The 25,621-nt window shown below is 27.8% G+C and overlaps 4 protein-coding genes across 10 annotated transcripts in view; 1 reads left to right on the plus strand and 3 right to left on the minus strand.

The window, feature by feature from the left end:
* Positions 1-3,923, minus strand: part of LOC122628776 — a 5,910-nt gene extending 1,987 nt beyond the window's left edge. The window contains exon 1 of the mRNA XM_043811401.1: positions 3,476-3,923. Within this exon, the coding sequence (XP_043667336.1) occupies positions 3,476-3,548 (73 nt within the window). The 5' untranslated portion in view covers positions 3,549-3,923. The remainder of the gene's footprint in view (positions 1-3,475) is intronic.
* A 1,267-nt stretch (positions 3,924-5,190) lies between these two features.
* LOC122628769 (zinc finger protein 62 homolog) lies at positions 5,191-9,562 on the minus strand. Its single transcript, XM_043811391.1, has 9 exons — positions 8,737-9,562; positions 8,155-8,621; positions 7,810-8,088; positions 7,535-7,730; positions 7,180-7,437; positions 6,802-7,053; positions 6,386-6,733; positions 6,145-6,311; positions 5,191-6,069 (listed from the first exon to the last, which is right to left on the minus strand). The coding sequence occupies exons 1-9, from the start codon at positions 9,061-9,063 to the stop codon at positions 5,892-5,894; spliced, it is 2,472 nt and encodes an 823-aa protein (XP_043667326.1). The 5' UTR covers positions 9,064-9,562; the 3' UTR covers positions 5,191-5,891.
* A 1,846-nt stretch (positions 9,563-11,408) lies between these two features.
* Positions 11,409-25,267, minus strand: LOC122628269 (protein dopey-1 homolog). 7 transcript variants are annotated; one of them, XM_043810380.1, is made up of 26 exons: positions 25,016-25,264; positions 24,353-24,590; positions 23,941-24,218; positions 23,697-23,862; positions 23,386-23,575; positions 23,110-23,285; positions 22,761-23,033; positions 21,119-22,673; positions 20,789-21,051; positions 19,548-20,682; positions 19,056-19,481; positions 18,681-18,991; positions 18,405-18,606; positions 17,905-18,306; positions 17,683-17,816; positions 17,443-17,599; positions 16,884-17,255; positions 16,657-16,795; positions 16,407-16,578; positions 16,121-16,332; positions 15,894-16,046; positions 15,618-15,813; positions 14,993-15,004; positions 14,257-14,370; positions 14,045-14,156; positions 11,409-12,377 (listed from the first exon to the last, which is right to left on the minus strand). In XM_043810380.1, exons 2-26 carry the CDS (start codon positions 24,406-24,408, stop codon positions 12,168-12,170), a joined length of 7,416 nt encoding a protein of 2,471 aa, XP_043666315.1. In that variant the 5' UTR covers positions 24,409-24,590; positions 25,016-25,264; the 3' UTR covers positions 11,409-12,167. The 7 variants fall into 7 exon arrangements, with proteins under 7 accessions (XP_043666315.1, XP_043666316.1, XP_043666313.1 ...); XM_043810378.1 differs by having other exon boundaries at positions 11,410-12,377; positions 14,257-14,424; positions 25,016-25,263; XM_043810381.1 differs by lacking the exon at positions 14,993-15,004.
* LOC122628273 lies at positions 12,394-14,041 on the plus strand. Its single transcript, XM_043810390.1, has 2 exons — positions 12,394-13,004; positions 13,413-14,041. Exons 1-2 carry the CDS (start codon positions 12,938-12,940, stop codon positions 13,946-13,948), a joined length of 603 nt encoding a protein of 200 aa, XP_043666325.1. The 5' UTR covers positions 12,394-12,937; the 3' UTR covers positions 13,949-14,041.
* Positions 25,268-25,621: the final 354 nt, after the last annotated feature.

Here is a 25,621-nt window from a genome sequence, read left to right on the forward strand (position 1 = left end):
AAAAAAAAAAAAAATTAGTCGACCAGCATGATGCATTTAGTCTGGGTGATAAATTATTAAACGTTTTTTGTGCGATTTCTTTTTCCGTTCTTTCTTTCTCTCTTTTTTTTCTTTTTATTCGATTATAGTGCACTTTTTTGTCATATTCATGGTACTATAATATTCATCTGATTTTTTGAACAAATCGACAATATTAGGAATTGATGAATAATGCTCGAGTAAGCTAAATGATGAACTTCCTTAATGATTATATTAGGAAACAAGTATTCGTATGAGTGTCTCGTATAGAAGTATATACACGAATAGCTCTCTGATGGGGCTGTTTTGTCCTGACCTATGTTAAATCTACAAACCTTGTCACGTCACAGAGATTCACCCCTTTCGTAGCTGAATGTAAAACATTTTAGATAGGAGAGTAAAGTAAACCTAACATATGGAGAGCGAGCCTGCACCGACTATCGATTAAATGTGGAAACCACACGGAGAGTACATTCTTAATGATATAGTTTACGTAACAGAATTTCGTGCAACACAAGGGAAGGTTAGCTTCTTCGAACGTGCCCTATTTACGACTACCTATCAGCTATTTTTTAGGTCAACTTGAAGATTTAATCAATTACATAAAATAAACTTGTTGAGATTATAATGATCTTATGATTAAAAGATCTATAACACATACAATAAAATTTTTCATATTATAATAATTTTACAATCGAAAGATCTACAGTTACATATATAATAAAATTTTTCAAATTATAATGATACTGTATCTATAAAGTATCTAGACAATCGTCATAAAAGATATCAATGAGATATTTTCATGGTAAAGCAAACAGGATTTTCCTTCGCAGTGACATTTGACTCTAATGACAAACCTTCGATCTTTGATAAAAAGGAGGTATAAAGGGGATAGGGGATACGTAAAAGGACACGTAGCATGACGGGTATCACGCTACTACGACGTTGCGGATCTTTTACGTAACTGACAGAAATTGAGCCGGTCCAATTCGATCGACACTCAGTTCCTATCTCTTTTCCTCTCGTCAAGGTGTTCTAGATACAACTATGATATATACGATACCATTGTAGATATATAGATCATGTTTTATGGATATTTAAATATTTTATCGAGATAAAATAATTATTCCAACAAGAAATTAGAGATCAATAAAATCCTTTAACCTTTGCAATAAAAATTCCTATTCAAAGTAGGAATATTAAGCAAATTAAAGAGACCTTATTTTAACCTTCAAGATGCAATAGGGTTTATGCAAAGTATTCAATGTCATCGTGGTACCACGAAGTGCAAGGAAAAAGAGAAATGTACGAAGGTAGAAGACAAAGTGAGAGAAAAAGAGAGAGAGAGAGAGAGAAATGGAAGGACTGAACAGGGGGATGGAGGGGAGAAAGTGGGTCGCTCGATAACCCTCGCGAGGACCGATTCTATGAACGAAATCCTCTAAATTTCCGTAAACTATGCTAGATCTAGCAAGATAATGACAGTCATTACAAAATTATTGATCCTTTTTATTTATTTAATTATTTTTATTTTTTACTTTTTTTTTATCTTTTTTTATCTTTTTTTTTTTTATTTATATATTTATCGAGCGATCTGATACCAAGAATTCGTGTGAATCGTTCCTGTATTGTTTCTCATATTATTTTATTCTAATGCATTGTTTCTAGGAATAAGCCACTTCTAAGAAGATTTATATAGAACACATTGCCTTCGTATTATCTTTAAAAAAGTTCTATCTTTAAAAAGATATCTACTTTATTATTTTGTTTTTATTGAGAATTCCTCAAGAACAGTATAAACTTGTTAATGATTCAAATAATAGGCTATTTATATTTGATTATGGCGAAATGATCTTTTTATATGAAACAATTAAAATCTGTTTTATAAATTGGCGAATCGAAAATATACCTACTTTGATTATTCTTTGTTATTTTTAAACTGTAAATAAATTTTCTGTCATGCGATTAACATAACAGAGATAAAATATTAATATCGATAAAATATACATATATAGATTTATTAATCTGATTCGAAGTAAGGACCGATTTATATTTAAGCACATTATAATGCTGTCAACTCGAGGCCGGGGACAATATTTCTCGAAGTATCGTCGACCTGTTTTCTATCCGCGCACCAGGTATTTTCTTAATAGAATCCGATTTAAGGATCTAAGCTATCTAACATCTAAGTTTCTAGGAAGGTGGTAGCGAAGTACCACAAGTGCTACCATTGTACGATTTCCTCAACGAATATGTGGAACAACATAATCCTTTGCAGAAGCACTAATACTTCGGTTTCTTATATTTTCTTTTTTCAATTGATTCTCATTAATTAATTATCGCCATTTCTATCAAATATTTATACTTTTTATAAAAAAAATCATAATATTAAGATCATACTATAATATAGTCTGTAAAAGATATTTTAATTGTAATATCAAACAGTTTGCAATCAAAAAACTTGAAATATTATTTTTAACACGTTCCGAAAGTTTTGATTAATTTAGATAAACATCATATATTAATTAAATATGACATAATTGGAGTTTAAAGTATCGTAGATAATCGTGGCCTATAACTTATTAAATGTTTGTTTATAACAAATAAAAAAATATACGAAACGTGATATTTAAAAAAAATGATCTTAATCAAAAACATCAAGAGATTCTTCTGTTGTTACATAATACAATGGGCGTTTTATATAAGAAAGAATTTGAGATAGTAAGATCATATATATATATATGTGTGTGTGTGTGTATATATATATATAAATATATATACACACACAAACATATATATATATATATCCTTTCTATGTATCTTTATAACATGTCGATAAAACCGTTCCTCGATAAAGTAGCACAAAAACTATTTGCTATCAAATTAAATTTATCGAGTATCAAGCATTCTAACTTGTGTCGTTCTTTCATAAAAGTTCCAATCGAATACCCAAGGTCGTACTATTGATTCTCGTTTTTCTATCGAAAGTGTAATTGGTCCTCATTTCCTGTTATTTTTAAAAAAGATATAGATAAGTATGAGCACATAGAGATCATAGTTATATACAAATTAAATATCGAACGATATATCTACAATGTTTTATTTGTGACAATCAACGATTTGTGAACAAATAATCATTTTTATTTCTCTGAAAGATTAACTTAAAAAATTCGACTTATTTATCAGTGTCTGAAAGTATTAAAGCAAAATGTATATTAATCAAAAAATCCAGATATATTATCGATATATTAATCGATCCAACCAATCGATTAGTTTTTCTTTAGCGATGTAGCACGTGTTTAACTCGTGATAAATAAAAGATTATTCATTTTATTAGCCATTTTTTTAAATATACTTTTCTTTTTATTCTTTGTTTTATTCTTCATCTTTTTTTTATCGAAACTAATAAAAGTAGATAGAAATTGGTTTCTTTTAATTTTCGCGTAGTGAGACTCACCGTGACGAAAGGTCAACACCAAAACGACGGAAACGAGGGTGATGAAAGGCGCGAATCGGTTTGCAGTCATCATAACGATCACCGTACCATGTGTTTCCTCAAAATGGGATCCTTTTTCCGATCACTCAAGGTCGGATTTTAATCGTCCTCTCTCCGACCCTCGTCCCGTCGAAGTGCGTTAATCAGTTTGCAGGAAACTGATTTTTTTCCGATCGCACGTCCCGCGTATTATCGATCTCTTGGGATCGATCGATCCTCTCAGGTATTGTTTCAAATCGAAATACCTTAAAACAAAATTGTTCGTTCGAGTCGAGTCGTTAAAAAAAAAAACGACCGAACGAACAAAACGAATCTTGTTCGATTCTTATCGGAAAGCTTAGAACTGTACGTGTTCGCGGACGCGTCGCGTCTGACAAGAGGAACCGTTTTCCGCGAGGCTAATGCGGCAGATCTGCCCCCTTTGGCTTTTCCATGCGCCTGTCGGTAGACAACCCTCCACGCACCAAACACTTACTCGTCCTACGAATCTCGAAGTAGGCACGAATTTAAAGTATGTGAAATGTCAAATTTCTTTCTTCTTTAAACAGAATCATTTTCATTTTTTTTTATTTTCAATATATTTTACGAATTATTACATTAGCACACACAGATCGCTATATTTTTTTTACCGCCATATTTTATTTAATTTCGTCGCATTTACGTTTACTTTCAAGCATAAACGAATATGTCAATGATTAGTTGCATTCTATTAATTTGTCAACAAATATTTAAGAACATTTATAAGTTATAATTTTATGAAATATCAAAAAAGTATGTCAGTCCTTTGGGATCCAACATGAGTATATATATTGTATCTAATAAGGCGCAAAGAAATGACGTCGATGTAAGAACGATACAATAAATCCTTTTAATCTATATACATATACATATATATTTACAATGTCATTTTGTTGTGAATATATAGAATATATACTTAAAGTTTTATCTAGTAATTAATCATTCAATTGTCACGTGACATTTTGCAAGAATATTTTTTAATTGTATATATTAACAAATTATTATAATATTTATTTAAATTTATATCAAAGATATTGCTTTATTAAATAATTTTCACAATAAACAACCAGACAGTCTCTCTGATAGATATATTTATATAAACATATATATATATATATATATGTATATAAATATATGTGTATGTATATATATACATATATATGTATGTATATATATATATGTATGTATGTATGTATGTTAATATAATTATTTGACTGAAAAAAAATACGAAAAGGCACCATTTTCATTAGAGATATTAGATACAATTAAATAATACATATATAGATAGACACTTTACAAAATCAAGTGCACTTACGTATTTTTTTTTCTTTTCTTTTTTTATCGTATAATTTACGTTGGAACAGTTTTAAATTTCCTAACAAAAAGCTGTGCTTTTTAAATTTCTATTTCAATGCTTATTAATTTTATCTATGAATTTAAAAATAAAAGTTTTGGTAATAGTTTATTATAAATACATGTTATATATATATATATATATATATATATATATATATATATATATATAAAACACATTTTATAAATATAACAAGCAGGCTTTGGCTGCATAAGTACTACTATCTTTCATATATTTTTTTTAATGTACACGAGAAAATAGAGTTTTATGATATTTAATCAAATTTAACGTTCTTGTTTTTTTGTTGTTTCTGATTGCATGGTAAAAAGGGGAATGTATATTATTGAATATAACATTAATTTTATTCATGTTGCATTTATAAAATTATATTCAAAACTATGGTATTGTTATTTTTTCGATTTTTTTTTTTGCGACAAGACATTGCAGTTCACATATCAATACATACGTATATGTGTATATGTGTATATATACATATATATATATATATATATATTTTTACGAGTCATATACGTATATATAATTCAAGCATAAGTACAAATTCTTCCCCTATAATCAATAGTTTTTATTATATTGGCAAAATCTAGTGTACTATTTTATTACAAACGATATTAATGAGTCTTCTTTCTATGTTTAAGTGCAAATTAAATAAATATTATATGAACACACTTTTCATTAGAGAAAATACCTATATATCTTTGGATTGTTAACATCATTGAATAGGATAAGATATGATCTGTAATAACGAACAGCTACAATGCAATGTCTCACGCTACTTTAACAGGAACATCGAAACTAGATGCAATACATCTATCTGCTTTTGCAAAATCGAAATTTTGCATATATGATTCATATTTTTCGTAGTAGTTTCTTTTTTATCTATCACACGAGGCACATTTTTTAGTAGAAAGGCAACATGCATTTTTATACGTTGTATTTCTACCATTTAATATTATTACTACTAAAAATGATTTTTTTTGTTAATGTTTACTTTTCTGGTTCGTCAGGATGATCGGTCTTAATATGATGCGTAAATGTATATTGAGTTGTAAATCGTTTTTTACAATAAGGACACTGATATGGCATCACAGGATGTGCGGATCTCAAATGTGCGACTGCTAATTCTCTTAAAACAAATGGAGATTGGCAAACGCCACAACGATATCTAGAAGGTATTTAAAAATCGTATAAAAAAAAAAGACATAAAAAACAATTAAGATACTGAATGTAGACGTCTTACCCTCCAGCTGTTCTGATGAGAGTTCTCTTAATCGGAGGTGGTGTACTTCCTTCGTTGATCTCAACTTTTGGTTCAATCGGAGACACGATATATTCTAATGACGTCTCTGGTTTTAATTTTGGCATTATATCATTTTCTGGCTCTTCTTTTATTTCCATTTGTCGTACCTATATTTACAAAATTAATTTTAAGAGCTGCTTAACAATACTGTCACAAGATATAGAAGAGATATTAAACCTACTGCTGCATTAATACTCTCTGTATGAACTCTCATATGAGAGTTCTTTGATTGTGGATTATTAAAAGATGCGTTACACTTGGAGCACCTATATCTTTTGGTATTTTGTAATATCGATTTTTGTGTTGATTTCGAAGCTATATCCCTTTTCCGAAATAATGGTTCTCCTGCACATTGATGGGCCAGCAATGAAACTTCTTTGAAAAAAAGTTTATTACATTTTGAACAGTGGTACGTTTTATCCACAGTATGTGTCTTTTCATGTGCTTTGAGTAAACTTTTGTCTAAAAATGTTTTATTGCAAACATTACATATGTAGGAAGATGATACATCGATACGTTTATGCGACACCTAGAACATAATCAGATGTTAAATAAACTTTTTATAACGCAACATCATAAATACAGCATATGTTTTACCTCATGTCTGAAAAGTTGCCATTTTTCTTTAAAAGATATTTTACATATATGACAAGTGAAATTTTTACATGTATAAAAATCTGAATGAGTTTGCAAATGTATCAACATTGTTGTATGATCATCAAACCATTGTAGGCAAATACCACAGCGTGCAACATTCTTATTTATTCCACTAGTTTGTAATGAATGTATTGAAGCATTTCGTTTTGCTAAAGGTTCAACACTTTTCAACATATTATCTCTTTCTAATGCCTGAAAATAATGTATAGAAAGTTACAATTTTATCAAATAAAATCGTTATTTTTTCAACTTATCAATAAAATTTTATGTATACTAATATCATTGCAATATATATAAGAAATAAATTAGTAATTAAACCTCTGAGTATGTTCTGATCCTTCCTCCACGAGTACAAGCTTCTCTAGCCTCTCGTGCTTCTCGTGCAGCATTTAAAGCTTCTTCCTGCTCAACGCATGCCATAACAGGAGACATAGAAGGCTGTTGATTATGTTCACTCATTCTATGCGATGCTAAACGTATAAATAATCCAAATGATCGACCGCAAACATCACATTTATGTCTTTTAGGTTCGTGAATACGCATATGATTTGACAATGCACTTTGTTGTGTGCATACCTACAATTAAATATAAGATAAAAACAAATATTATTACTTAATAATTTATTATAATAAATTATATTATGATTTTTTTTTAATATTATATATATGTTACTTTTCCACAAGTAGGACAAGTAAGTGATTTAGTATTTTCAAAAGAATGTTCCTTCTTAATCTCTCGTGAAGAATCTCCAAGACCAATTATAGAGAGGTTACCAGACTGCATAGAAAGTTGTGTTTGTGCTATTACATAGTTATTATTTTGATGCAATTGCTGATGGCTATGATAAGCTTCTATAGTGGGGAAAAATCTAGAAAATAATAAAGTTCTTCATATATGAATATACTTGTTCATATGAATTATTATTTTTTATTGATTTAATAAAATACCTATTACAGAGGGAGCACCATGTATTCATTCCTATTGCGATAGATTCACCTAAATGATCACGCATTCTATGCTGCTTTAACATTTCCCAACTAACAAATTTGCGATCACACTGATGACACTCTTTTACTATTTCATCAAAATCTAATGTAACTTTCAAATGATTAGTACCTTCATGTTTAGCCAAATCTTCAACTGATTCAAAAGACATAGGGCATTTTCTACATGTATATTTACGTGGACAATGCAGTTGCATGTGTTTTATCAAGCTTTCTCTCGTTCTACAGATAAAATATTATCCTTTGTATTAAAAAAAAACTATAATTGATAATAAATTATATACTCACTTGTAATAACTGTTACAAGGCGCACACCACCATTTTGACGTTAAATTTTCTCTACCTTTTAGTTCCTTACGATCATTCATAGTTAAACTTCCTGTCAAAACTTGTTCTAGAATACTAGTTCGTTTTTCTTCTTTTTTCATTCCAATTTCTTCCTTGGAAAACTCACTTTCATCCTCCATATGTTCAAGAACATTAATACCAGATTGCTTATCTGTTGCCATATAGAATTCATTCTCAGATATTGTCTTTGAATCTGTACTTTCACATGTTTCATCTCCAAGAAATGTTTCTGAATTTACTTCTTCAATTTCCACTTCACATGGTAGTTCACTCAATGTCTCAATACAACAGTTAGATTGATGTTCTCGATTAATCTCAGTCGGCATCGAAGAACTTTCAAGAGGAAGTAACGATGGTAATGGTACTAATGGCGGTGGAGCTCTAACTTTTTCTGTGCAGAGTTGTGCCTATGAAAAATATTTTACATAAATAATTATTTTAGATATTATATATTATAGTTTGCTGTTACGTCTATATACATATCAATTACTATCATCAGAAAGATTATTATGATTCGCATACCTGGCAAGGATCAGGAGAATTTTTCATAGCTTCAAAAAATATCTGTACAGATTCAACATCCTTATAAGTCAACAACTTTACATGCATACTTTTGTAAACATTAAGACAATATTCTCTAAACTCATAAATATCATCCAAACGTGCTGCACAAAACTGACAAATTTGTTTAGGCAGTGGATCTGTTTTATATACTAAAACTGGTAAACAAGCTCGTAATTTTTGCGCCACTTTGCGTTGCACTCCTTCATTGCCAAATATTGGCAACATCTCGATTTTCTCCTCTGAACACAATCTACATGCATTCTCCCACTTGTTAACCACAGCCATTTCAAATAATTCAACGTATAATTATACTATCGTTTATATATATTTCTGTAATACAAAGATAAGATAATAGAAGAAATATTAACACGTATTTCTTCGTTTTTCGAGATTATCCGTTTATGATATAGATTGCAAACAAGTCACGAATTAGGTTAGTTGGTATTCCACTGTAAGCAATAACGGTCAAATATATAAAGCGTTCTAATACGAGCATATTTTTAGTTAAGTCTGCATTAGCGTTATTTAAAAAAGATATTCTGAGAAAAATTTATTGATTCGAAAAGTCAAGATTTTTCTTTTATCATCTTACTTTCACCTTAGGTCTTTTCGTCCGTTCAGGACGAGCCTGTCGACTACAACGATTCGAGAAAACCGGTTTCGTACGTAACCGCTTATGTTCAAGAATATTGCTTAATATTGTCGTCAAATGCACGGATGTCTTCAAAAAGTGCTTTACGTTTTTGTACAGATATTTTTTCTATTGTTAATAATTTTTTATTCTGTTAACAACAATTTGATTTTTATTTTTTTTTCTTTTCTTTTTTTTTTTTTTTTTTTTTTTTTTTTTTTTACTATAATACAAAACTGTTTTTCCTTTCTGAAGTAATTGCATTATGGTCACTCGCATGTGTACGTTCAGTGGTTTTCAAATTAGAATTTTCTAATAATTGTTGAATTAATATTTTATTAGATAATTTAAAATTCATCATAAAATGTATAAGTTATATAATTCATATATATAACTAGCAAGAATTGTGTTGTTTTTACTGATAAAAGTATTACAGATATATTTTCAGAGAACCTTCGAATAATCATCAAAGGCACGATTATATTTAAATTCGAAATGATTTATTTTCTACTTATATTTTTTTTACATATCTTTAATATGATTTATTTTAAAAAAGAGTAAGGTTTAAAGATATATGTAAGTTGATTTACCAAAATATATTTTTAAAATTTAAATACACCACACGCACAAGACACCATATAGTCAAATGGTGCATATCCGTATTTTAAAAGGTAGTTTGCATGTGTGAAAGTATTGATTATAAAATATATCTAGATAATTTGTAAATGTGACTAAATCTTTTTAAAAAATGCACTCATAACTTTATAAGGATTTTCATGTTTTACAATATATTAAATGGTTTCACAGAATTTCTTGTTTTGCTTATAAATAAATTCTATTAACTAAAAATACCAGCATTTTTAATTTACCCATAATATATATATATGTATGTATATATATATTTATTATTAATTACAATGTTCTATTTAATAGTATCTAAATTTTTTAGATGAATGCTGGAATATAAATAAATGTAGAACATTTTATATAAAATTTTATATGCAAACGTATGTTTAAGTATTTATTATATAATTAATTCATCCATTTTTATTCTTTCGCCACATAAAAATGCATATTATCACATAGATAAAACTAACAATTGTACAACAAATGCATGTACATAATAAACTAATATCTCTCCATTAGAGAGTTTGATAAAACAATTTTTCATAAATATAACTATATATAAATGATTATAATTATAATCTTTTACTCTCTTTTGTTTCTGCAAGTATAAAAATAATCAGACAGCAGCTGTTCTGTGTAAATGTTATATTAAATACATGTGCATTGGGGAGAAAGATATTTGTATACAATATATACATTAACGCAGTAGTAAAAATTATTCACTTCTGAGAAGGTACGAATGTTCGAATGTGGTGACCATGGAAGAATTCTAAATATCTTTTTTACAACTTTTTACAAAATTCATGAATATTAAAATAAAATTGAAAAAATAGTAATGTATAATTTTTCTACCTGTCACCATGTGAACAAAAAATATACTACCACTCATAAATTGTATGTATATATGGTATATATAATACTCCAATTTCAAAAGTTTAATATACGTTATATATATATATATATATATATAATAATTGTATGTTTTATATATATATATAACTAATTTTATTAATTTAATATAATTAAATTTCTATAATAGACAGTTTTCAGATAAATATTTTATATTGTTATACAAGATAGTATAGATAACTATAACCAATTCGATAAATCTATAAATATTAATCTTAATAAAAAATAATTTAGATGAACATTATATAATCAAAAGATAACTATAATGTTTTTGAATGTTGTAAATTATTTAGTTTCAATACTATTCTTAATTTTTCTAATAAGAAGATAAAGAATTCAATAATTTATATTATTCTGTATAAGTAAATTAGAGAAAATATCAATATAGAAATTTACTTGAAGACTATGTTATTTAATATAATTAAATTTGTTTTATTATCATCTATTACATATGTATATTACGGAAGAAATGATAGATGACGCTAAATTCACAAAATTATAGATGATAAAATATTTTAAATCTACACTTTTAATTAAAATTAATATTTATACAATTATCTAAGTAGTTTTAATTATGTAAACAACCCTGTATAGTACAGTTTTTATAACAAGAAGCAGTGTTGAATTATATTATTTTATATATATATATATAATATTTTTTTTACATTTAAGAATAATTTTATACAGTAATGAAAAAATAAACTTGATGTAAAAACATCTTTCTCTCTGTAATTATCATCTTCATAATGAAAGTACAGATATATAGAAAATTATGCTGTACAATTGATAAAACTGTATCAATGAATATTATGTAAATGAATGAAGCAATATTTTCATTTACACACAAATATTATAATATAAACTATATATTTTTCTGGATGAATATTCCAGTCAAATCTTAGTATAGTGCATCATACGCTTGAATAACTACTCACAACCGAATGAGGAGCTTAGCTAATACAAACTAAAAGTAATTTGGGTTAAATTATGTTATATAGATGAATCCTTTAACATTTAGTATAGTATAACAAAGCTTTACAATTTTAAAACAATGAATAATACATTAAGCAGAAAAAGGATAATAATTTTTTTCTTTATCTAATACATTGAATAACAATTACATATTATCATATTAAAAGATATAAAAGAATAAAGAATCTTAAAAACTCTGAATTATATATCTCTTTTGCTTGAAAGACAAGTAAATTTGTATATATTCCTACTACCTTGCAGGTACAGCTGGCATTTTTTCTAAAAAGTCTTGTTCTATTACACTTTCCAGTTGTGTATTATTGATAGGAGCACAAACGTTATTTGATTTACGACTGAGCCTAGTAAAAAAATGATGCAAATCTTGCAAGGAACGTATTGAATTGGATGTTAAGATCAGTTCTCCTGGAGTTATCTGTGGGACAGGTGGTCCTTGCTTGTACTGAAAATAGAATTACACAAGATCTTGTAAAATTAGATCATACAGTCATTATTGTATTATTTTTTTCAGGATTTATTCTTTATAAAATTATTGTGATAATTCTAAGTTATTTAAAACAAATTTAAGTGATAGAAAATACACACAACCATATATAGATATGTATACACAAATATAGTTATTGGCATAGCTGTAAAAATAAACCAAGTGTATATATCTCTCTTCTCTTCTACTGTGCCAAAATAAGCATGTTAGTTACTAAATTAATACAATTGAAACAGTGATAGTGGCACTTCCTATACCAATCAATAAAAATTTATTGCATTATTTTTATTTATAGTATTAATAATTTATAATGACATCAAATAAAAAAAAATAATATAATCAAAAAACCAAGAAATGTAAAACTTAAAGGAATATTGTAAAAAGAACTTTAAATAGAAGATCTACATGAGTGTGTATATGTATGAATGTACATAGTATGATAGTTAATTGAACACATTTGTGTGTAATAATAAGTAAAGAGTATACATATCCTACAGACAGTCAGTGTGAATGTGCTCATGACAATGGTTAGAATGAAGAATATTCTTTATTGCATCTTCTATTTTATAATTTTAACAGACGGACGTAAGTATTACATATTTAAGAAAAATTTTACAAAAAAAAATTAATAAATAGAAAAAATACTAATTTATTGTTTCTAATACAAAGTGTCTACCAAAAAGTATTTTTAATATCATGTTAAAATGCAAACTTATATTTACATATTTTACACACATATATATATATATTTAATTAATTTTTAATATTTATTTGATATATATAAAGTATATAGTATAACAAATAATGATACATCAAAGCATACCAGTTAGTAAAAACTTTTTTAATAGCTTTAATTTCAGTTGATTGATATTAATTCTAATTAGGCAAATGAATACTATATTAACTTCAATACATAATAACTCAAACCTATATTAATTGTTTCATTGAATATGTTAGTTACAAATTAGTATGTTATATAAAAATATGTTGTAGAATACAAAGAGGACAGAGACTACAATCATGAATTTTATGAGGATGCATCAATCGATTATATACACAGTTGGGGAGATCATCCACAAAATGCATTACAAGATGATTTCTACATTTTAAATGATATAGAAGATGAAGAATTACAGAATGATATGTATCCGGATACAAATGATTTCTCCATTACATTTGCTGACAATAAAAATTCATTTAAACATACTAATTCACTTAATAATCAATTGGATTGGTATAAAGTGCCTGAAAAAGTATATCGTTATACTAAACATCGTATTCCTGGATATGATTATGACGAATTTGATTACTTTGGCATAAAGAGTTCCAAAATTTGCGATGAAAAATCAGTATGGACTCACTGTCTCTGTCAATTTACATGCAAAGAACCTAATATAGTAGATTGCTATACTCCATGCAAAAGTGGATGTGAATGCAAAGAAAATTATGTATTTGACGAGAAACAACAACAGTGCCTATTACCTGAAGAATGTTCTTCCGAACAAGAAGATATTATTTATGATAAGTGAAACTTTATAAAATAATCGATCTTTATGTTTAGTGAAAACTGAAAATAACCATTCTGTATCTTTTATGAATTAAATAGTTATTAAGAAAATGAATACCTTGTTATCCATAAGCTTTGCTATCCTTGTTATGTGTGGCACAAAATCAGAAGAGAGATTATTATTATTTGAACATCCTACTGCAGCATCTCCGACAAATGCCCATCTATACCTGTTAAAATGAACAAAAGAAATTAAGTGTAAACATGGTAGGACATCAATTCATATTTTCTCTACTTTTATCTTTTTATGTTATAATAAATGATACTCACATTTGAAATTGTGGTAATCTGTGTGCTGGAAGTAATAACACAAGATCTAATAGTTTAGCAGCAGCAAGTTGTAACTGTAACCAGTGTGGATGACCATGAGCTTGCAGACCATTGCTAGCATTTATAGCCCAAGAAGAATCCAAAACAGAGATAACTTTTATATGTGAACTATTAAAACAAAAAATTTATCAGTAAATAATATTTTCCTTCTCTCAATTATTTTTATTTGCATACTGATTTTAATAACACTGTCAAATGATAACAACATACTTATATTAAAGTTTAAACAAAACAAAAAAAAAAGAAAAAGAAAAAAAGCAGAAAAAACAGAAACTCAAGGGTTCTGAGCACAACACATTGATAATATATGTAAGCATCATTAATATGTTTTGTAATATTTTTTACACTTAATGGTTATTGGCAATAATAATGAGAAACTATTTAAATAATAATTATTATTTTTACCATCTACTGTCATAACTTATAATTTTTATACACAACAGCATACATAATGACTTAAATAGGATTAATATATTAGCATTATATTATCTCCTTGAATTTATGTATAAAAAAAAAAAAAAAAATAAAAAAAACATAATGACTTAAATAGGATTAATATATTAGCATTATATTATCTTCTTGAATTTATGTAAAAAAAAAAAAAGAAAAAAAAACATACATACATTTACATAAAAGAGGACAAGATCAATGAAAAACACATTAGCCATGTAATTACCTGCTCTGACGACTGATGTCCCAACACCAATCAAATTCATGGTGGCATCACAAATCCCATCAAATCGCGAATGCCATAACAAATTCAAAAACAATATGTTATTAGGTATTTATCCATGTTAGAGGAAAATTATGTAGGCAAATTAGGATTGGACTGCAGCATACGGGTTTGGATGTTAACTTCTAATGTATAATCCAGAAGGAAACAAAGAGCTACATTTTAAATATACTATTATAATTACTTGATCTTTATATATTTCTATTATTAAACAAATGCTTTTATATACTGAACGATATTTTAGTGTGTATTTTATATTAATATTATATAAGTGGTAAGTAATATTATATTTATATGTAAAGAAATGTATAATTAAATTTAAATAATTTATATCAATCTATGTGTGATGCATTTATGTACTATGCATAAAGAAAAGAAGTATAAATAAATAAAATAAAAAATAAACAAATTGTTATATGATATAAATTTTTATCTTTCTGATTGAAAAATATTTAGCTTCCAACAATCGTATATATTAAAATCCATCATGCATAAAGAGCAACATAATTATCCCACAAGCAAACATTTCATTCCAGATGCTATGAATATAAAAAATTTCAGAACATACCTAAATTCCTCACTGTCTGTGTTTAATTCATGTTCAATGTATAGAAAGACTTGTACAAGTTCACTGACTATAACAGGCCATAGAGAAGTAGCGTGTTGTGGTGACATTCGTAAAAGTAATACTCGAAAACACAGAAATACTTGTGCCTGAATTGACGGTATCACTTGTGGTAGACGTAGACTATCAGCAAGTCGTTCTAATAAAAATAAATATATATAACATTTTATTTTTTTTAAGAACTTAAGCATATTGAATATATTGTACAACTATATATACCTTGAATTTCTGGCATATATTTGTGATATTGATCCATCTCACTACATAAAATTACAAAAGCCAATCTCTTCAAAAGTTGTGCTTTTTGTTCATATTCCTGTTCTCTTGTGGAAAAAATACTAATACCGCTACTTTGTGCCATTGAAACGCGATCTAAATAATAAATATTTTTATATAAAAATCTTATTACGTCATCGAAAATTTTATAAAAAAGAAACTCTACATACTCATTAAATCTCGGAAAGTAGTATTATCATGTGTCATTAGATTATCTATAATCGTTCTCCAATATGGTAAACACGCAGGCGTCATTTGAAAGAATGCAGGGTCAAGTAATAAATCAAGCACATCCTTACGCCAAGCTTTTCTAGTGTACTGATATCCGGAAAGAGAACTTAGTAACTGAGAACAAGCAGTAAATGATGCAATATTTTTCATCCTAAAAGTAAAAAAATATAAATTTAATTATTAAGACTTCAATTTACTTTTAGATTATAATTCTATTAAACGTACGTATGATTTTTAAGATACGGTGTAACATTATACATAAGATTCGTAAGTAACGTAACAACTCTTTCTTTTTCTTGTGAGCCGTAACTGACGTCTAATAATGGTGCTAATATTTCAGCTAAAACTGCTTGTGCTTGAACACTATAAGCTACATTTGGAGGTGTACCTGGTGTTACTAAAACGAAAGAAAATTATTTTCAATGATTTTTATAAATCGTGAAAGTTATAATATGAAGATTTTTAAATTACGTACCAGCACCATTCTTGCCTTCTTTGCCTTCCGAAGAACCTTCAACAACTTCAAAAACATCTTCACGTACAGCTAAATTCCTTCTTAACCATGTTGTTTGTTCTAAACATGCTCCAGCTATTTGTGAACATGATTCAATTAACTGGAATTCAATAATTTAATATTTATTATATATAGTAAAATATACATAAAAAAAAAAGAAACTGTGAACTCTACGAATTACTTATTACCTTTGCAGATACATCTTGTAGGTCTCTAATATCTTTTTTCTCCTGCATGGGAGGGCATTTTTGTACATATTCATTTAAGATTGCTAATAATAGAAATTGAGCAGGTGCTGTTAAGGATAAACCATCTTTCAATAAACCTAGTAATGATGCCCATGATTCAATAAGTGACTGTGAAGCATTACTTTGCATGTAAACATAGAGTAATTCTAACACAGAAACTTCTAATGAAAAATCTTGCTTAACACCATGAATCGGAGGTGGTGTCTTTACTACTTGATGTACTGTTTGAACTAATGTATCAATTGGTATAACACGTATGGCACTAACTAAATGTACCATTACTTGTTGATTTGGACAAGCCTCTGGGAGTACCTACATATACATATATATTTATATAATACCATTAATTGGCATATATTTTTTAAAATTTTTAATAAAATTAAAATTTAATAAATATAAGAATACTTAATATATACTCAGTACTCAAATAGACCAATATAAGAAGAAAAATTTTAAACATACTGCATTCAGAAATATAATAATAACAATGTAACTTTACCTTCTTTGAACTAGCAGTAGATTGTCGCCTTTCATGCCAAGCAACTGCAACTGCAGCAAGAAAATTTACTCCATGATGGAAAGATATAGGTGATAGAAGTTCTAATAGTTGATGCTTCACTATCCTTGGACTGCCAACTACACAAGTTGCTTGTTCACTGCATTAAAAATAAAAACGATAAAATAAATATTGATATAATCATAATAAATAATTTTGTATAAATACGGATATTATACAAACTTGTCTTTTGTAGCTAAAACAGCTTGCCATAAAGTTGAAAGTGAAGCAATTATTCTTGGTAAATGACTTAATGCTGTTCTTCTTGCATGTTGATGTAATTCATTTGCCCCATTTTTTTCTTTTGATGTAAGTTCCTAAATATATTAAATTAATGATACAAATACAATTTCTATTAAATAATTTATTAAAATCACATGAAATAATTTTATATATTTATCTTACCGACGAAAGCGGACTTGGCATAAAAACATGAATAAGATTACTAAAAATCTGTCCAGGATTCGCACCAGGTACACCAGTTTGCACAGTACCACTTAATGGTTGATTAAATGAGAAACCAATTTGTTGTGATGTATCCAGTAAACAATAATGAAGCAAAAATGTTAGTGCTTCTAAATGTGTTACTGTATAATCAGCAGGTAAGCAACATTCAACTGTGCTTATATCTTGCAACTTTGAAAGCAGAGTCGCTTCTTCACTGATATAATAAGAAGCTAAATGCTCAATATTATAACATAGTTGATGAATCACTGATGTTACTATGGATGTTAATGATGAGCCCATAAATGGCAGGCTAGATGTAACAAGAGTTGTCCAATGTTGATGCAGATGTCTCATATGTTCCTAAAGTAATATCATAATTAAGTGAAAAAAAAATTTTATTCTATTACATATTAAGTAATATTCATCAGCATTTGTTACAAATGATATATAGGACAAACCAATTGTAATGCACTAAGAATGCTGTTAAGAAACATTGATTGTTGTGGTATTGGAATACCAGGTACATATTTCAAGCTATTAGCTGTTAAATTTGAAACAGATCGAGTTGGGGTACTTGGAATAGACGATGTCATAACACCAATTTCTTCTCCTTTTTGTATGCTACATTGATGCTCTAACATTATCAAGGATAACAACAACCTAAAAAACAATAATACAGTATAAAAAACAAATATATTATATTTCAAATGAATTTTTTTAAAACACTCTATTACCTTAAAAGTTGTATTTGAAAAGCTTCAGTATGGTCACTTGCTCTGTATTTGCATTTATTAATTTCATTTTCTATAATTGGATCATTAAACGATATTATTTCTTCTGTGAATGTAAAGATTTCTTCATTTTCTTTATTTGCATTTTTCATACTCATCACACTTGATACAAGACAATGAAGTGCAACTTTTTGAACTTTGCATTTAGCGAGTAAATCTACTATATAGCAACTAAAACCTTTTCCAGAATCTCGTACAATATGAATTAGTTCAGAGAATATTAGAGTCAACAGTTCTGCACTTGCAAGTTGTACCTTTAAAGAAATAAAAATTAATAAAGTAATTAATATATATAATTTCGTAATATATCATACTTACTTGTCGATTTCCAGAAATTTCTTCTTGTGTAAGTCTCATTTGTCCTAAATTAGGATAATAACTTCTAGCAAAATAAAGACAGACACTAATTAAAACCTCCAAATACATGCTGCTTCTGTAGGCTGCTATAAATTCTGTATAAGCTATATCACCATGAAAATTTCTTCCAAATACACTTTTTCTATGTCTAGCTAGTAAATTTAATAGTGTTGTATTTTTTGTGGCATTAGCGACACCAGTTGTTGCTGCACAACACAGAAACATTCTAGTATTTGTTATAAGTTCGTTTCTCAATGTACGTAAAGCATATAAGGTTCTTGTTGAATCATATACTCCACAATAAAGAAGCATATGAGAATGAAGATTGTGAACACCTACTCCAGAATTGCGATTTGCTTTCACATTATGTTGCATAACGTCATCCGCCTACAAAAAAAATTTCATTGTAAGAAAATATATATTCAAAAGGGTTAGTAATCTTAAATTACTTACATTCTTACTAGTTTCAACATCACATATTTGCATTACTCGATCAAGGACTTCATTCAATATTTCTTCCACAATACTGGTGGTACTAGAATTACTGAAATATTCTTCTGCAGTAGTACTTAAGTCAATATCACCTTCTTCGCCATCCATTGTCCAACTAGGAACTTCAGCACTTGTTTCAAAGCTTCCTACATCATGTACATCATAGCCTGTTGTAAATTCATTAGTACTTTGATATTTGCCTTTTAAAATAGTTCCCGCTACTTCTCTTGAACCACCTGATATCATAATATGTTCCTTTTTCGTCTTATTTTGCTTGTTGTTTATTTCTGGACTACTAGAATCAAAGCTGTTTGTAATAGAATCCAATGACGAGCCTATGTCGCCATTCATTTTTTTTAAAGTATTTTTATCCTTTCCTTTGAGACTTGAATTTGCAGATTCGAAGAGACTTTCATCAAGACTAGCTGTAGAGCCTTTATCAAAATCTATTTTCCTAAATCTGGTAGCATTTTTTAATATTTCTGTTGTTAAATTTGATTTTTTCATACTGGAAAAAGAATCATCCTCTGTTAACGAATCATTTGAATTTTCGTTACAATTTATTGACAGAGGATTTACAAATACTGAAATTTTACGATTGCCAGAAATACTAGGTGGAACTTCTAATTCCTTCATAAACTGATTTCGTTCAGTAACATAATGGTTACAATTATCGCCAGTAGCTAACGTCGTAACAGCAAATATCCTTTTTACTTTCACAGGATTTATAGATTTTTTTTTCTTTTTTTCCTTCTTTGATTTTTTATCTTCATTCATGCTATCGCTAACATGATATATAACATTACCATCTACAGAACTAATCGCATATATCTTAGCAGCACCTTCTGTATCATCTTGTATTTCAGATTTTTCTTCAACAGGATCATTTTTTGTTAAAACAGTATTACTATGTTGTATACTAACATGAAGAACACTCATACGACATGTAGATGGATCTAATAACATAGTTAATAATGGATCCAATATACGGGAAATATCTCCTCGCATAAGTGAATGAAGAAGCCACGATTGTGCAAGTAATTTCAATGGTGAGTTATCTGATAATTGAAGATTATCTAACATTTTTAACAAGGACCTGAAATACATTTATCTCGATATTAAAAATTTAATACAATTATTCATGCTAAATAAAACGTGTTCGATCAATTTTAATATTTAGAATTATAAAAATTACTCCTTACTGGTCGAATGCTCGCAAGCAACCACGTAGTCTAGGATTTGTTTCAATTTCTCGTCCAAGGTGCCATAGGGTAGCAAATCTATTGAATGCTTCTATCTTTTTCTCCATGTTATCAGATGCAAGTGCAGATCCTATTACATCTTCAACAGCATCACAGGAATCATGCAAAGCATGATGCAATTCATGCATTAACTCAACACATCTCATCCTGTATTTATGAGCAGGTAATTCACCAAGATGATGCCACAAAGAATTTGCTAATACCTTAAATCAAAATATACTTAAATAATAATAATTTATTATTTCATTAAATAATCAAAGTAATGCTTACCTGAAATACATTGGTATACTGTATTAAATAAGTTATATGCCATTGTTTTAATAATGGTATCATAACTACAGTCGTTACACCTTCTCCACTTTTTGGATATATTTCTATATCACTGTGCGCCTTTAACAATGCTATTAAATCTAGCAATGTTGCAATACTTGTTAATTGTAATGTTGGTTGTTTTCCTAGCCAGCAAGCACAAACAATTAAGACCTTTAACCAATCAGGAAGGACAATTGCTCCTTTTGGTTCATCTTCCAGCAATAGACCATCTCCAGAAAGAAAATATTTTGGAAAAGTTGATAATTCAACAAGTAAAGTTGATGCAATTTTAACAGATTCTTCCCATTCGGATTGAGCTATTGTATCAGTATATGAGTGAAGAACGTCAAAACATTTAATGTCTTCAACAACAGATACATCTTGACTGAAGAACCCAGAATCTTCTAAATTTAATCTAGAGTTCAATAGAAGTTCTAAATAATGCATTCTTTCATTAAAACTTTCTCTAGGACAAGAAATTAATAAACTATCAAACATATTCTGTACAGTCTTTTCTTTAGCAAGTACTCTGTTACTAATTAATTTGACATAAAAAATTTTATATTGACGTAAACATTTTTCCAGCATCGAATGTTGAGCTTGAAATGCTGAAGACGTTTCTCTTATTAAAGAATTTATAGAATCCATATAATTGTACACAGAATTATGTTTTAATATTGTTGATTTTTCTTCCGACGCATTTTTCTCTGTTTCTTCAGAATCTGTCTGTATATTTTCCATACTTTTATTTCTTGATAATAATTTAAAATCTTCATTAATTATTACTGAAACATTAATGTCGTCAGTTTGTGTTACAGAAGCATCATTCAATTTAGAGATACTTCTACTTCCTTTCTTCTTAGATTTTTTTTCAGTTCTTTTAGTAGTACCACCAGAATTTGCTCTTCTTCTAAGATTTGGACTTTTTTCATTATAAGAACTACTCATAGTATCTGCTTTATTTAATTTACTATCTGACTGACTTTTTTCCAATGGAATTGCAATCAAAGAATTATCATTGCTACTTGTAGTAGCATTATTTTGAGAAGAATCCAATTTCGCGTCTATTTCACGCTTGTCCGTTTGTGTTGTCACTACTGTTGGTTGTACTTTGGATAGAATTTTTGCACATAATTCCAGACTTTTTGAGATTTCCATACAAGAAAGCAGATCAATATGGCACAACAATTTACTAATAATATTGTAAAACAAAGTAGGTAAATGATCAGAAGGAGTATCTATAAATGTGTCCAATGATACAGTATCTAATAGAAATTCTGTTAATATGCATATTTCAATCAAATTTGGCATTCCACAACCAATAGATTTAACAGTCATCTCTTTGATTTCACACTGAGTTTTAATCCTAGCTTGACAAGCTTTTTCAAACAAAAAACCACAATGTATCCAAACATAAGATGGTTCTAATGTTGAAAATAATAAATTTGCTGATTTGACCACTTCATTGGTTTTTGGTATTTTACTTGACTGTCCACAAGCAATATAAAAAGTTCTATAAATTCAAATATAATAAATTAATCAAATTTAGTATACTTAATATTATTTTTAAATAGTTACATAATAAACGTGCATTTTTTACCTAAAAATTTCAAACAAAATATCATCTAGGATTATTGGTCCAATATCTGATTTATCCAATAATGAAACCAATATTCTATATGGTTTTAAATCTTGAGGATTTTCTTCACAACTATTTTTCAATAATGATTTAATAGCTTCAATTAAAATTTCTTTTGCATACGTATCAAAATAAGTAGCTGTATCTTCTAAAACTTCATTGGTCGTTGAAAGAGCTTTCGTTTTTAAGATTGATGTATTTACTTCAGTTCCCAAAAGCCATGCAAATAGACGCCTAACAAAATTACATAATATATTTTCAATATTAAAAAATATATTATTTATTTTTTTATTTATTTACAAATATTTACCTATTCAAGCTCATGTCTCTTCTTAATATTGTAGTAAGAGCAGCTGTAATTAATAATACCATATCCTTATATAACAATAAACTATTGTGTACAGGAAAACCAACCAATAATAAGTCCAAAGCACTTCTTTGTACTAGAACTGAGTTATCCTGTACTCCAGCGCATAGCGCAGTAATCTTAATTAGAACAAAAGTTAATATTGTATATAATATACAAATATATATTGTAAGTTTTATGTTTTATAAATTTGTAATTCTTGAACTTTTAAATATTTACCATAATATCACTGTCAGTACCCATAATAAACTTCTGCTCTTCCATAGGTATTTTTTTATTCAAATGTGACAGTACAAAAGATATAGCAGGTAATCGTATTCCAGAGTTTGAAGCTAAACAATCCCATAAGCATGCATAAAAATGCTCTGCACCTACTCCCTCACATACTTTCTCTAACAGAGAGTTAGTCCTAATGAAAAATTATTTTTCTTAATATTATAGAACAACTACATGATTTAGAAATATTTTTCTTAATAAAGAATACATATTCACAAACTATGAATTTTAATATTGATAGATTTTAATTTTACCTATCAAAATGATCAGAACCATCTTCTAAACCAGGAAGTACACCACTTAGAAATCCACTCAATCCTGGTCGTAGTCTTTCCCCAAGGGGTACAAAATGAGTTTCATATACTGTCAATAAAGATGGTCTTACATTCATAGCAGCATGGCCCAATAATGGGAAAAGACCTTAGAGAATAAATAATAATTCCTATTTTAGAGCCGTTCAAGATATACTATCCAATACACATGTTAAAATTGAATTACCTGCACTATATATAAAAAGTTCATGGCTGAGCCTATTTGTACCCATACATTTAAAAATGGTATCATAAGTTTCCAAAGCTTTTAAATGAACACCAGAAGGTAAAGCAGGATGCATACATTGTGCTAATCTCTTTGATATTTTTATTCTCCTTGGAATTACTGGAAACTTCATATGATTCAACAATACTTTATTTAATTTGCCAAGTGCAGAAATAAGATCTGCCCATTCGCTAGTATATTCAAAGTTTTTTAAAGCCTTGTCTACAGCAGAGACATAGCTGTATAGATAAAATTTGTATAATTACCAGCTATTATTATTTTCTTTATAAATACTTTTATTACTTTTGCATAATAATTTTCATTTTTTACCAATATAATTAAACAATATAAAATCCTTTTTATAAATACTTACACACGATATTTAGAATCTTTCATAAGTTCACATTCTTCCATAGTAATAGAACCCATGATTATTGATTGTGTATCAATCTGTTTAAATAAAATGTTTTCTAGCTGTTAATTATAATTAAAATCTATTTACATTATCAATTATTTGATACATTGATGGTAACTTTGACAGCTCTTTTATATTATAAGAGAATCTTATTATATGGCACGTGTTACAAGTAGATAAAAACATGTTCCATTATCTGCAATTAAAAATGAAATATACTTTAAACAATATAAATTTTATATATTCCATGATACATAAAAATTATCAATATTACAAATCTCATAAAGAAATAAATTTTGTTTTTTTTTTTTCCTATCCATATACATACATATACAATAATAAAATGATAAATTCTGATAACTAAAGCAATTAAGTAGAAATATGAAAATTGTATATGTTTCATTTGGAAAAATTTTTCTTTTAGAAATATATGACATAAAAGAACGCAGTTTTATTAAACTTTGAAGTCAATATGGCTGATTTTGTAATTAATGTATTACAGAAGAAACACTGTATCTACAATGTCTTTGCTATTTCAAAGAAACAATTGATATTTTGTGTTGACATTTCAAATTTACATATGTTGTCAAGGATAAATTAAAGCTCATTATATCAACATACTAATTCAATATCATGGGGAAAATGTGAATTACGATAAACCACTTGCAGGATTCGCTATCTTCCAGATTTTTACAAAGTAGAACACCACTAAATCCATAAAAATATAAAAAAATTTTCGCTTTTTCGAACTTTTTATCATATATACTCAAGTTGTTTCTCCCTTTCTTTCCTTATTTTCACTCTTTTTCGCTCCCACTACTTCCTGCCCGCTCTCAACACTTTATTCTATGCTTATTCAGTAAACTGAAGTTGGCTTTATGATAGTTCTTAAATAATAAGAACTTAAGAATAAACGTAATTTTTATATATATATATATATATATATATATATATATATATATATATATACACACACATAGACATATACATACACACACACACACACACGCACACGCATATATAATCCTATTATGATTTTTTACTGGAAATATTTTATTTTACTAATAATCGCATTGTAAGAATTTAATTAGAATAAATTTTTTAAATAATATATTTATATGAAATAATTAAAATAAATTAACATATATATTTTCACCTTTGTTGAACATAAACTTCAATATGACTAATGGTACCATTTTATTTCTTAAATTACTCGACATCATATTA

The sequence above is a fragment of the Vespula pensylvanica genome, chromosome 4, assembly GCF_014466175.1.
Source record: "Vespula pensylvanica isolate Volc-1 chromosome 4, ASM1446617v1, whole genome shotgun sequence".
NCBI lineage: Eukaryota > Metazoa > Arthropoda > Insecta > Hymenoptera > Vespidae > Vespula > Vespula pensylvanica.